The following is a 12,075-nucleotide window of genomic DNA, read 5'->3' as shown; positions in this document are numbered from 1 at the left end:
CTGTTTAGAAAATACTATCAAATTTTTACACGAAAGCAAGTGCTAAGGGAAAGTTGCTAAACTGTCAACTGTTTGTGCAAATTTAAATTTCAAACTAAATTCAGTTTATTTTTAAAAGGTGTAACTATAGTATAGAATATTGTCAAAAAAGCAAGGCCTAAAGGTTGGACTAGCACCCTGTCTTTCCTCCAGGTAGGACCTCACTGCTGTCCCAAACAGAGAAAAATATATTCCCCTTTGAAATAACTATACAAGAATTTAGTTATAATAAATAACCACATACTCTGGAACTTCACTATAATACATAAACATATACTTTTGGGGATGTATATTTAATTAGGATCCCTCTCTACCATTTCAAATGCAGGGAAATTGTGAAAGTATATCTGCATCAGAAAAAAAGACACCATTGGGTTAAAAAAAAAAAAAAATCTGTCTGAAGTGACGTTTCACATACCTTATGGGAATAATGAGGATCCATAATCCGTGCAAGACCAAAGTCACCTATCTTCAGCACCAAGTCTTCAGTGTTAATGAAAAGATTAGCTGGTTTGAGATCTCTGTGCAGTACATTTGCAGAGTGAATATACTTGAGCCCCCGTAGCAGCTGATACATGAAAAGCCTGGCATGCTCTTCCAGTAAAGGGCCCTGCTCCAGCACATTAGCCAAGTCTGTCTCCATGTACTCCTGAACAATGTAAACACTATTCAGTTCAGTAAGAGAGCCCACATCGTCTGTTAACTGGCTTCCACTGGGGCCAAGAATTTCAAACACTTTCACAATGTTATCATGGTCAAGTCTTCTAATAATTTTGATTTCACGGAGAGCATGTTTGACACTCTGGGGATCAGTAAGGACAATTTTCTTGATGGCTACTCTTTTGTCACAGTCATTGTCTACAGCAGAAAAAACCAAGCCATTGCCTCCACAACCCAATGGTTTTAAGTCCATATACTTAGAGCCCAGATCAAAACCATGAATGTTCATAAGACTTTCAAATTTCTCTGCCATTTTGAAACCCTTACTATCGCCTTTTCCTTTCGAATTGTTGAACTTGTGTAAACAAGGAAGAAAACAGGCATCAAAAGGAAAGATCTTTCAAAAAGGGAGAAGAAAAATAATTACGCTTACACAGCAAGATGGTTTCTTGATGTTCATTGCATATGCCAACCAGGCCTGTTGAGTTCCCCTCAGATTTAAAGCTCAAAAAGCTCTACTCATATTGAGACTTAAAAAGATTGCAGTACTCATAGTTCAAGAAAGGGGCAGCAACTCTGCAGACATTTAAAGAAAACACTCAAGAAACTCAAACGGAATGAAATGACATACTATGCACTCAGATATACTGTGCTAAACGATTTAACATTTAACAAAAATGTGAATAAATATGCACACAACAGGCTTCTATGAACATTCTCCTCACAGTGCAGATACATTCAGTGTTGGACTGGTCCTGAGCAGCATCATTCTAAGGTGCTGGTAAGCACTATTTCCGTTTTGCTTCTTTTCTTCCTTTGTTGCTATATATTTCAACAGGAAGCCCTGGCGACTGTTGGTTGACAGATGTCTTTTGTTAGTGATCAGGTGGCTCCAGCTCACCACAATCACAATCAAAGCTACCGTCCATCTTACTCTGATACAACCTAGAGGATAAAAAAGAAGGGAAAGAGTCACCACTACAGAAAATACTCTTTTCTTCAAATTTGTAAAATGATACAAACTGGGCATGTAGCAATAAACTACTACTGGTGCATTAAACTTATTTATAATCAAATGCTAAATTACTCTTCATCAAAAAGAGCTTACAAAAATGAAATTCACCACGGCTGCCTGGGCTCCAGATCTCACTACAATACATTCTTTATAACACTTGGGTTCATCAGGTTGTGCATTTTTTAATGCCAATAAGGATGAAATGGTTCTTCACATTTTAACAGAACTCTTTAGAGATTCTTGAGGGATGAAATACTAATAACACTTCTCTAAATGAACATATATGATAAGCCTGCAATATGTTAGTTCATTAAAAATGTCTACTTATTAACTATCGTTACCCATGAACAAAAACCTTGTAGTATAAATAAAATAAATTTGTGGGATATGCTCTTCAATTTATGGAAAAATAAACTTGAACAATGAATAAATCTATGTAAAAATGTTTAATATCATTGTCAAAAATCAAAATGAGGATAACATTTCAGACTGGGAAAACCTTTTGAGTCCGTTCATATCAAGTCTGAGAAGGAATGCAGAAAAAGTAATTTTCAGACAATATTGATGACAGTTTAAATTACAGAATTTCAAAGCAATTTGGTGTAAGTACATGAATGAATGAAGGAATGAATGATTTCCCCCCCCAGGTAAACTCCTTACAAAAATGCTTGCAAATACACAAATTTTTTGTTGTTGTTTTTGTAATGGCAAAAAAATTGAAAAACATAAACTTTCAAAATTAGAAAAAAACATAATAATTTTGAGTCTATACAGACTACTATATAATAATAAAAACAGATATAAATGGTTGAAACATCCAAAATATATAAATTAAAATCAAACTGCAAACTGGCATAATGGCACAAGCCTATAATCACAGCTACTCAGGAAGCTGGACAGGACAATTGGAAGTTCAAGGCCAGCCTCAGCAACTGAGACCCTGCCTAAAAATATAAAGGGTTGTGGATATGTGTAAGAGCACCCCTGGGTCTACTCCCCAGTACAGTTTTGTGTATGTGTGGGTGTGTTAGTGTGGCAGGGGCAGGGTGCTGAAAATAGAAATGTGCCTGTTAAGACCAATTATATCAGGTTCAAAGTCATGCAAAATAATGCTATTTTATGGTTACATATATATGTAGCAAAAATATAAAAAAAATACCATGAGATTGACAAATTCTAAATTCATGATAACGATTATCTTGAGGAATGAGGAAAGGGATTAGGATCAGGATGGACTGGCTTTACACAATAACTTCATATATCTTTAACATGTTATTTCTTTTTAAAAACTGAAGTATAGCAAATTATTAGTATCTTATAATGCTAGGTGGTATATATATGTCATTATATTAACTCTCTACATTAGAAATATTTCATGATTTTAAAAATATTCTATACAAGGGTAGGGAAAAAAAACAGCCTCAACTCCAGTAGATGGGTCCCTAGCCAGCCTGAAAAAAATAAATGCAAATTTGTTGTTGTTGTTGTTGTTTTTGGGGGGGTGGTACGAAGGATTAAACCCAGGGGCATTTAACCACTGAACCATACCCCCAGCCCTTTTTTGTATTTTACTTAGAGACAGGATCTCACTGAGTTGCTTAGGGACTCACTAAATTGCTGAGGCTGGCTTTGAACTCAGGATCCTCCTGCCTCAGCCTTCTGAGTCAGTGGGATTACAGGTCTGCACCACTACACTTGGTTTCTTTCAGTTTCTTAAAGGTCTAATCCTTGAATCTGCGGATGTCTGCATCCAAAGTACCAAGTGAGACACAGAAAGTAAGTTGGTCAGAATTCCTGACAGGTAAAACCAGGCAGAAAGAATAATCTAAAACCAGAGCAAAACAGACATGATTTTGGCCCTTGGGAAATTCAACTTATTGCCCAACAGAAAATAGCCTTGTTTATTGAAAGGTACTGTTCCTCAGTTCTTCTAATAAAAAGGAACACTTCTTCTATCTGCTTAATATTGTGAATGACATTAATAACATTCTTTATTTTACCATAACAGAGATGAGTTCTTCTGTTTGCAATTTCAGAAAAAAAAAAAAAAGATAGGTTCCTAGAAATTCTACAGCTTACCAGTCTATGTGCAATGAAACATTTAAAAATTAAAATCTGTGAATACATTTTTAAATTTTAAAAAATTTCAGAGCTGGGGGTTAGCTCAGAGACAAAGGCCTGGGTCTGATCCCCACATCCATCTATATATGAGTGCACACATACACACACAAAAAATTAGTTTCTTAAAGGGCTTTAGTTACTAATGCATGTCCTTTATTCCATTTTTTTCTTTTCCATTTTTTGGAACCAGGGATTGAACCCAGAGGCACTCGACCACTGAGTCATATCCCCCCCATTTTGTAATTTATTTAGAGACACAGTCTCTCTGAGTTGCTTAGCACCTCACTGTTGCTGGCTTTGAACTCATGATCCTCCTATCTCAGCTTCCCGAGCCTTTGGATTACAGGCATGCACCAGCGTGCCCAGCTTATTAATTACCATTTTCTCTGCCTTCATACTTAATTTCATAAAGCAAGGTTCAAGTATTAGATTCAGGAAAGAACTAGGCTCCATATTCTTGTTGTACATTCTATATTCTTAAAGGAGGAAAGGAAAAATAGGGCAATAACTTAAAATGACCCTTTCCAGGATCCTTCCAATTTTTTTATCTTCAAATGTTAACCATTCCTACCAACTAGTGCTGATTCTATGTTGTTTGGAGAAGGATCATTAATTAGGTTTGAATTAGTTGGCTCAATGTTGTTTTATTTTTAACAATTTGGTGAATATAAAGAAGTACAGAGAATAGCAAGAATAAAGCTAGGTTTTTGTTTTACCTCTGGTATTCTTTCAGTGACTTAATACAATGTGGAAAGTAAGAGGTCAGGCTGGATACCAGTTTTCTAAGTTTATAAGACAGTTTCCTGAAACTGCCCTGACCACAACTGTTTCCTCAAGCACTCCTGTCTTCTCTAAATTACTTCAAGTTCTCTACCACCTGGTCTATCTCCCAATCGAGAGAAATGTAGGTGGTGTGAGTCAAATCTTAGTGTAAGGTCAAAATGCAAAAGAAAAATAAAAGAGTAACTTTGCTCTATCTCCTAATTCTGTAGAACAATCTGGCCTGTGTCAAAAAGGAAGTCTGAATGTGCAAAGTTTGAGGTAAAGATCTTAACATAAAGCTTTAACATAAAACTTACTTTTCTGGTTTTCTCTCCACCTTCTATTTTGTTGCTTCTCTGGTTAAATCCTGACATGGTCATATGACCTGTTCATACCCTCTGACAGTCCTTCCCTTACCCCTCCTCTCAAAGGTTCTTACTTATTTTTCTCTTCTCCAGAGTGAATTTGAGTTAACTGAAATCTAGCCAGTCTCACATCTCCTCAGTCAAAAATCCAGTTGCTTTTGGAAAGGGAAAGGTTGACCTCTACTTATATTCACCTAGAATTGTCTCATCCCTGGCACAGAGAGGTATTGTCATAGTAAATTCATCCTTCCCTAAGATTATGTCTAAACTCTCACCAAATTTTTAGGACACAGAAGGCCAAGGGCTAAAGTTTAGCTGCTTGCTCATTTGTTTTGTTTTGTTTGGTACTGGGGATTGTACCTGGGGTACTCTACTACTGAGCTACATCCCCAGTCCTTTTAATTTTTTATCTTGAGATGGGGTTTTCACCAAGTTGCTGAGGCTTGCCTCAAACTTGTAATCCTCCTACCACAGCCTCCCAAGTCACCAGAATTACAGGCATGTGCCACCATACCCAGCTCATATGTATTCTTAACAAAAGCTCTTGCTCCTAATGTAGGGTGGCCCTATTAGAAGCCTTTTTTTAGGATTTGTACCTCAAGGAGGTCAGTAGTATAAATTAATATTAGTAAATAAGCTCAGAAAATAACTAGGAAAGTGGTGGTGGGGGTCTTAAAACTACAAGGCCAAAGCCTAAAAGGCTCTGCTTAGTACATTACCAGAGTACTACTCTTGCTACAGAGATAAACTTGCAAAGCCAAGCTGGATGATTACATAGCTTCTAACAAGGTATCCAAGTTAAAAACAAAACACTAAGGCTGGGGATGTAGCTCTGTGGTACAGCACTTGCCAAATATGCAGTGAGGTCCTGGGTTCCACCCCTAGCACTGAAAAATAAATAGTAGTAAAATATAAAACAAAACACTTGTTATGTGCATGTACAAATATGCCATAATGAATCTCATTATTGTATATAATTATAATGCACCAATAAAATATTAAAAACCCTCTTCTACTACGAATTTCTGTTCTTAAACCTGAATGCTAGCCTAAATACACCTTAACATTATAGGCTTTTGTTTGCCTTTGGCCATTAAAAAGCCATTATAAAATACATACACATATGTATACATGTATATATAATTTTTTTTCCTTTCTTTATCTTTTCCTTCTTTCAAGAGATGGGGTCTCTCGGACTGGGTTGTGTCTCTGTGGTAGAGCGCTTGCCTATCATACATGAGGCCCTGGGTTCGATCCCTGGCTCCACATACAAATAAAATAAAGGTATGTGTCCATCTATAACTAAAAAATTTTTTAAAAATTAAAAAAAAAAGATGGAGTCTCACTATGTTGCACAGGATGGGCTGTAACTCCTAGTTCACGTGATCCTCTTATCTCAGCTTCCCAAGTAGGTGGAACTATAAGCACCGCACTACCATACCCAGCAGTATTTTTTGTTGTTGCTCATCTCCAGTTGTTATTTACTATAAGTTATCCATATTGAAATATCAACATTTCACATACCAGATAAACTAGTCAAAGAATATCTAAAGACCTTCCCAATTCTAAAAGTCTATGACCTACAAAAGCAAAGAACAAGTTTTTAATTTCATTGGTTTTGTTCCCTGGCACTTTTTATGGTGGTATGCCCAGAATGAAGGAAAATCAATGGAAACTGCTGTTCACAAAACATTAAATATGATTCCTTCTAAAATAATTACAATAAATCTTCATTCTCTCTCCTATCTTCCTCCTGCTTGGGCCTTCATTTCTAAGATTTCTCATTTAATTAATACTAAGGAAACTGGAACAAATACAAGAGGACATGTGAGCATTGTTTCTTCAAGCTCCTTTGGACATGAGGATTCCAACCAAATGAAAATTAATAGAAAACTTTGCAGCAGTCAGGATAGGTTAGATAACCCCCAAACAGCTCCCAAATTTCAATGATTTAAAAATTTAAGTCTTATTCATGCTGTAAATAAATCCAACATAGATTTGTAATCTAAGCTGGTGACAATTGTACCAGAAAAAAGAGAGTATCTCACCAGTGTCTAAAACTTTCATGCAAAAATATCGAGATTCTCTTCTAGTAACCTTTTATTGACCATGGGTCATCTTTAAACACTCTACCCTTTTGATCATCATCTAGAATGTCTATCTATAGAGTAATGAATGGAAAAAATAAATAAATCATTAATTATTAAATAATTGTTAAATAATGATTTACTTTGTGGGGGTTTTGTTTTTAAGTAGTTTTACATCGATAAATATAAATTAATATAATAACATTTCAATACCAAATTCACTATTGACAATTCTAAAGAAACTGGAAATTAATCACGTGAGGGACTTATTTTATTTAATTAATTTATTTTTTGAGACAGGATCTTATTCTGTTACACTGGTCTCAAACTTGTGGTGTCCCATGACCTTAAGATTCCAAGTAGCTGGAACTACAGGTATGTGCCACCATTCCCAGCTCACATGGCACATTTTAATCAAGATAAATATACCTATTTCAATGAAATAATTTTAGAGGCTCTGCTTTCTGTCTGAAAAGTGCAGTTCTAAGATATTAAAAATTATATAATGTAATATGGCCCAAGAGTTCTAATTTTAGGATTTAAGTAACATATTTGGTAAATATTTGTCCATACTACCAACTAATTAATGAAAAACGTATTTGCTTGATTATTATAAAGGAAGGCAGTGTTGAACATGAGAAAATTTTTTGGTAGTTATATATGGACAGAATGCCTTTATAATGTTTATTTTTATGCAGTGCTAAGGATCAAACTCAGTGCCTCACATGTGCTAGGCAAATGCTCTGCCAACTGAGCTACAGCCTCAGTCCCAAGAATAGAATTTTTAATATCTGAATTTTTTAAATGTAAGCAAACTTTTATTGAGAATGTATTATATGTGAAACATTGTGCTGAGCATAGACCCTTATATTAAATTCCCACAACATCACAAAATGAATCTTAGGAGCTCAAATAATTTAAATAATGCATTCAAAATCACAAAAATCAGGATTTGAACCAGGTTGTAAATAAACCCATGATCTCCATGATCTCTCCATTGACAATGTAACTTTCTTAGTGACAGCTATAGTACACATATCCCTCTATTCCCCAACTCTGATATAGTGTATTTCCTGAAGACAAGGATCTTCCTGCATAACCAAAATATAATCATCAAAATCAGGAAATTAATACTGTACTAATTAATACTGTACTGTACTAGTACTAAAATCCCATTTAAGTTTCTAAAATTGTCTCAGTAATCCAGAGGTAAAGGACCCATTCCGAAATCACATTGAGTACAATTCAACTTTTTTTCTGTTTTGTTTTTTTAATTTTTTTAATTAGTTACACATGACAGTACACAATTCAACTTTTTAAAAATATTTTTTAGTTACAAATGGATCTTTAACTTAATTTATATATTTATATGTGGTGCTGAGGATCGAACCCAGGGCCTCACACATGTCAGGCAAGTGCTCTACCTCTGAGCCACACAACTCCAGCCCTGAATACAATGCAATTTTTAATATTTCTTTCACTTTAGAAGTTTAAAGAAAGCAAACACTTTATAGTCTCAAAATTTTATTGAGCACTTAACATGCGCCAGACAGTACGATGATATAGTGAGGAATAATACAGGTAAGGTTCTTCCACTTCCACAGAGTTTGCATTCTAGTAAGGAAAGAATGACAAACAAATAAATCAGAAAAAAACCTAACTTCAGATTTGGCCAAGTACTATTCTTGGGTACTTGGAAAATGGTCATTTGAAGAGCTAACACCTGAAAGATAAGAAAGTACCAGCATTGCTAAGAGACAGAAAAGAGCATTTCAAACAGAGAACACTAAAACAACCACCTAAGGCAAAACAAAACTTGGCAGAGTGGAGTGAAAGAAAAGATGCCAATGTAGCCACAAGATGCAGAACAAGGGGAGAAGGAACTGAGGCAGAAATGAGAGTGGATAGGTAATAAGTAATGCATGAAGCAGGACTCTGCATTTTAAAAGAGCAAAAAAAAAAAAAGCATTTGAAGGATTTTAAGCAGGCAATTAACATGACTGTATTTTAAAAGATGCTACTAGAAATGGATAGATGAAGGTAGAAATAAAACATAAAAATAAATTAAAGGCTACCTTGACATGATAATGGCTGAGATCAAGGTGGTAGAAATGCAGATATAAAATAGATCACTGAATACAAACAGATTCAAATGATATTTTAGAAACCTAGAGAACACGATGATGGACAAGGGAAAGACAGAGATCAAGGATAACACCAAGATTCCATTTACTGATATGGGGAAGACTGGAAGAGAAGAACAATATGGGCAGACTACTACTATGAACAGGTTAGATCCATTTAGATAACCGCTTACTTAGGTAAACTAAGTGATAATGTCAAGCAGTCAGCTGGATAATGTGTCTATAGAGCTCAGACAAGAAACATAAATTTGGGGATTATCCACATGTGGGTGGTATTTAAAGCAATGAGTTAAATGAGACCACCAAGGGGAAGAATTCAGAAAGAAGAGGGGAAAGGAATCTAGAACCTATGCTAAAACTTAGAAGCAGGTAGAGAGAAGCCTGTCAAAAATATAAAAAGGTCAAGATCATTGAACTGTCATGCATAACTAATAAAAACAAAATTTTAAAAATAAATAAATAAATAAAAAGGTGTGAGCTAAGAAGAAAATAAGAACACGTCTTGTAAGCTAAGAGAAACAGGTAAATAGGCAGAAAACAGTGGTCAGCTACATTGAATGCTGCTACAAGATACTACAGATAAATTTGGTAACTAACCCTCTGGTAATCTTGATTAGAGCAATTTCAGAGATGTTATGATGGAAGCCAGTCCGGAGTAGACTGAAGAGCAAAGGGAAGTGGAGGAAGCACATAAGTACAACTCTTGAAAATCTGCTTGGGGATGTGACTCAGAGGTAGAGCCCTTGCCTAGCATGTGTGAAGCCCTATGTCTAATTCCTAGCACAACCAAAAAAAAACAAAAAAATTTTTTTTTGCTTGGAAGAAAATAAAAAATGAGGCTGTAGCTACAAAATTATATAGAATAAGGGAGAAATTATAAAGAAGGAAGCCTCACTAGAGCTGCTCTATCCAATAGTACTTTCTATGAATATAGAGATGTTTTATACCTGTGCTGCTCAAGAGGGTAGCCATTAGCCACATATGGCTATTGAATAGCTAAAAAGAGGAGTTGTTTCTTTTTTTTTTTTTTTTTTCATTAAGTTTTGCCTAAAGGAGGTAGCTCAGTTTGTAAAGTACATGCTTATCATGTGTAGGGCTCTGGGTTCAATCCCCAGCACACATACAAAAAAATTTTTTTCATTAAAATACCTACATGTAGCCAGTGGCTGCCATATTGAACAATATCACTCTAGAACATATTTGCATAATAATGAAAATGATCCAACACAAAGGGGAAAACTCATGATGTAGGCAAGAAAGCAGTCCTTAAGAATTCAAGGGAGGGGCTGGGGATGTGGCTCAAGCGGTAAGGCGCTAGCCGGACATGCGCAGAGCGCTGGGTTTGATCCTCAGCACCACATAAAATAAAGATGTGTGCCCACCGAAAACTGAAGAATAAATATTTAAAAATCCTCTCTCTCTCTCTCTTCTCTCTCTCTAAAAAAGAATTCAAGGGAAGGAATCCACATTTATAGAGAAATCTATAAGGAATACAACAAGAACAAAGCAAGACATAAAATTACAGTAACCAACAAGACTTAAAATCAAAAGGTGGATTAAGCATGGTTAAAATCTGTTTTAATTAACTTTTTTGCTGCTCTGACCAAAAGACCTAACAAGAACAATTTCAGAAAGAAAAGTGTGTCACTCACAGATTCAGAGGTCTCAGTTCATAGCCCACTCTACTTCTCTAGGCCCAAGGTAAGCAAAACACCATAAAAGGTGTGGAGGAGAAAAGGATTCAAAACAGGACAACCAGAAAGCAAAGAAGCCTCACCATTGAAAAACAACCCACCTCTTCCAGTCACATCCTATTCTGCCTAAAGTTAATCCCTATCAGTGGATTAACACACTAATTATGTTAAGGCTCTCAAAACTCAATCATTTTACCTCTAAACTTTCTTGCACTGTCTCACACATGAGCTTCTAGGGTACACCTCACATCTAAACCATACAGAATCTTAAACTCAAGACTAAGATTTTCAAGTTACAGAAAAGCCAAGCGGGAGAAGAAGGGAAGATAAAATATATTTTATCAAGAATCTATTAGACGCCAGGCATTTTCTAAGTGATGCGCTATTTCTTGTTACTCCTAACCAAAACCTCATAAGTCTCATTTTACAAACAACAGCACTGATGCTTCAAGAAATGAAGCAACTCATGAGTCACATATACAGTAAATGCCAGGATTTGGACATATGCCAGTCTGACTATAGAGTCACAATCTTCCCACTGTATGAGGTGGGAGGTTAAGAACCACTCCATTTCTGTACCTGGAAATAACTTTTAAAAAAATGGCAGATTAGTCTGACAGTTATCAACAAATGCTAACAAGCCTGGAAATACTAGGTCAGAGACCAAAACTATCAGTGCTACTACCCACAAGATAAGTAAGGAAAGCTCACTTAAAAGTTACTGTTTAATTTTTAATCCAATGAAAATAACTTTATTGGGCAAACAGGAGGAAATGTGCATTCTTACAACTTAACTACTTTATTGAAGAGGAGTATCAATTAGGACATTGATATTGCTTTACAATAGATTTAAAATAATATCCAGGATGTGAACAGCACATCTGTAATCCCAAGAACAGGTGGTTGAAGCAGGAGGATCAAAAGTTCCAGGTCTGCTGGGCAACTGAGCAAGATCCTGACTCAAAGTAAAAAATAAAAAGTGCTGGGAATGCAGACCAGTGATAGAGCACTCCTGGTTTCAATCCCAGAACCACAGAAATAAAAAATAAAATAAAATAAAAAAGTCTAAAATAATATCCAGGCTTTTTTTTTTTCTTTTTTCGGTACTTGGGATTGAACTCAGGGGCACTTAACCACTGAGCCACATCTCCAGCCCTTTTTCGTATTTTATTTAGAGACAGGGTCTGC

The 12,075-nt window shown here is 35.7% G+C and overlaps 1 protein-coding gene across 5 annotated transcripts in view; it reads right to left on the bottom strand.

Annotated features, from left to right (window-relative positions):
• Positions 1-12,075, bottom strand: part of Mapk6 (mitogen-activated protein kinase 6) — a 33,878-nt gene that overhangs the window by 15,856 nt on the left and 5,947 nt on the right. For all 5 annotated transcript variants that reach the window (XM_046461382.2, XM_058584807.1, XM_046461381.2 and 2 more), the window contains exon 2: positions 458-1,644. In XM_046461382.2, the coding sequence (XP_046317338.1) occupies positions 458-1,012 (555 nt within the window). In that variant the 5' untranslated portion in view covers positions 1,013-1,644. The remainder of the gene's footprint in view (positions 1-457; positions 1,645-12,075) is intronic.

This window comes from Marmota monax, unplaced genomic scaffold, assembly GCF_021218885.2.
Source record: "Marmota monax isolate L192 unplaced genomic scaffold, Marmota_monax_Labrador192_F-V1.1 WCK01_AAM20220418_F8-fsc00001, whole genome shotgun sequence".
Lineage (NCBI taxonomy): Eukaryota > Metazoa > Chordata > Mammalia > Rodentia > Sciuridae > Marmota > Marmota monax.
Note: the sequence above shows the minus strand (reverse complement) of the source record. Positions and strands in the feature narration are given on the sequence as shown.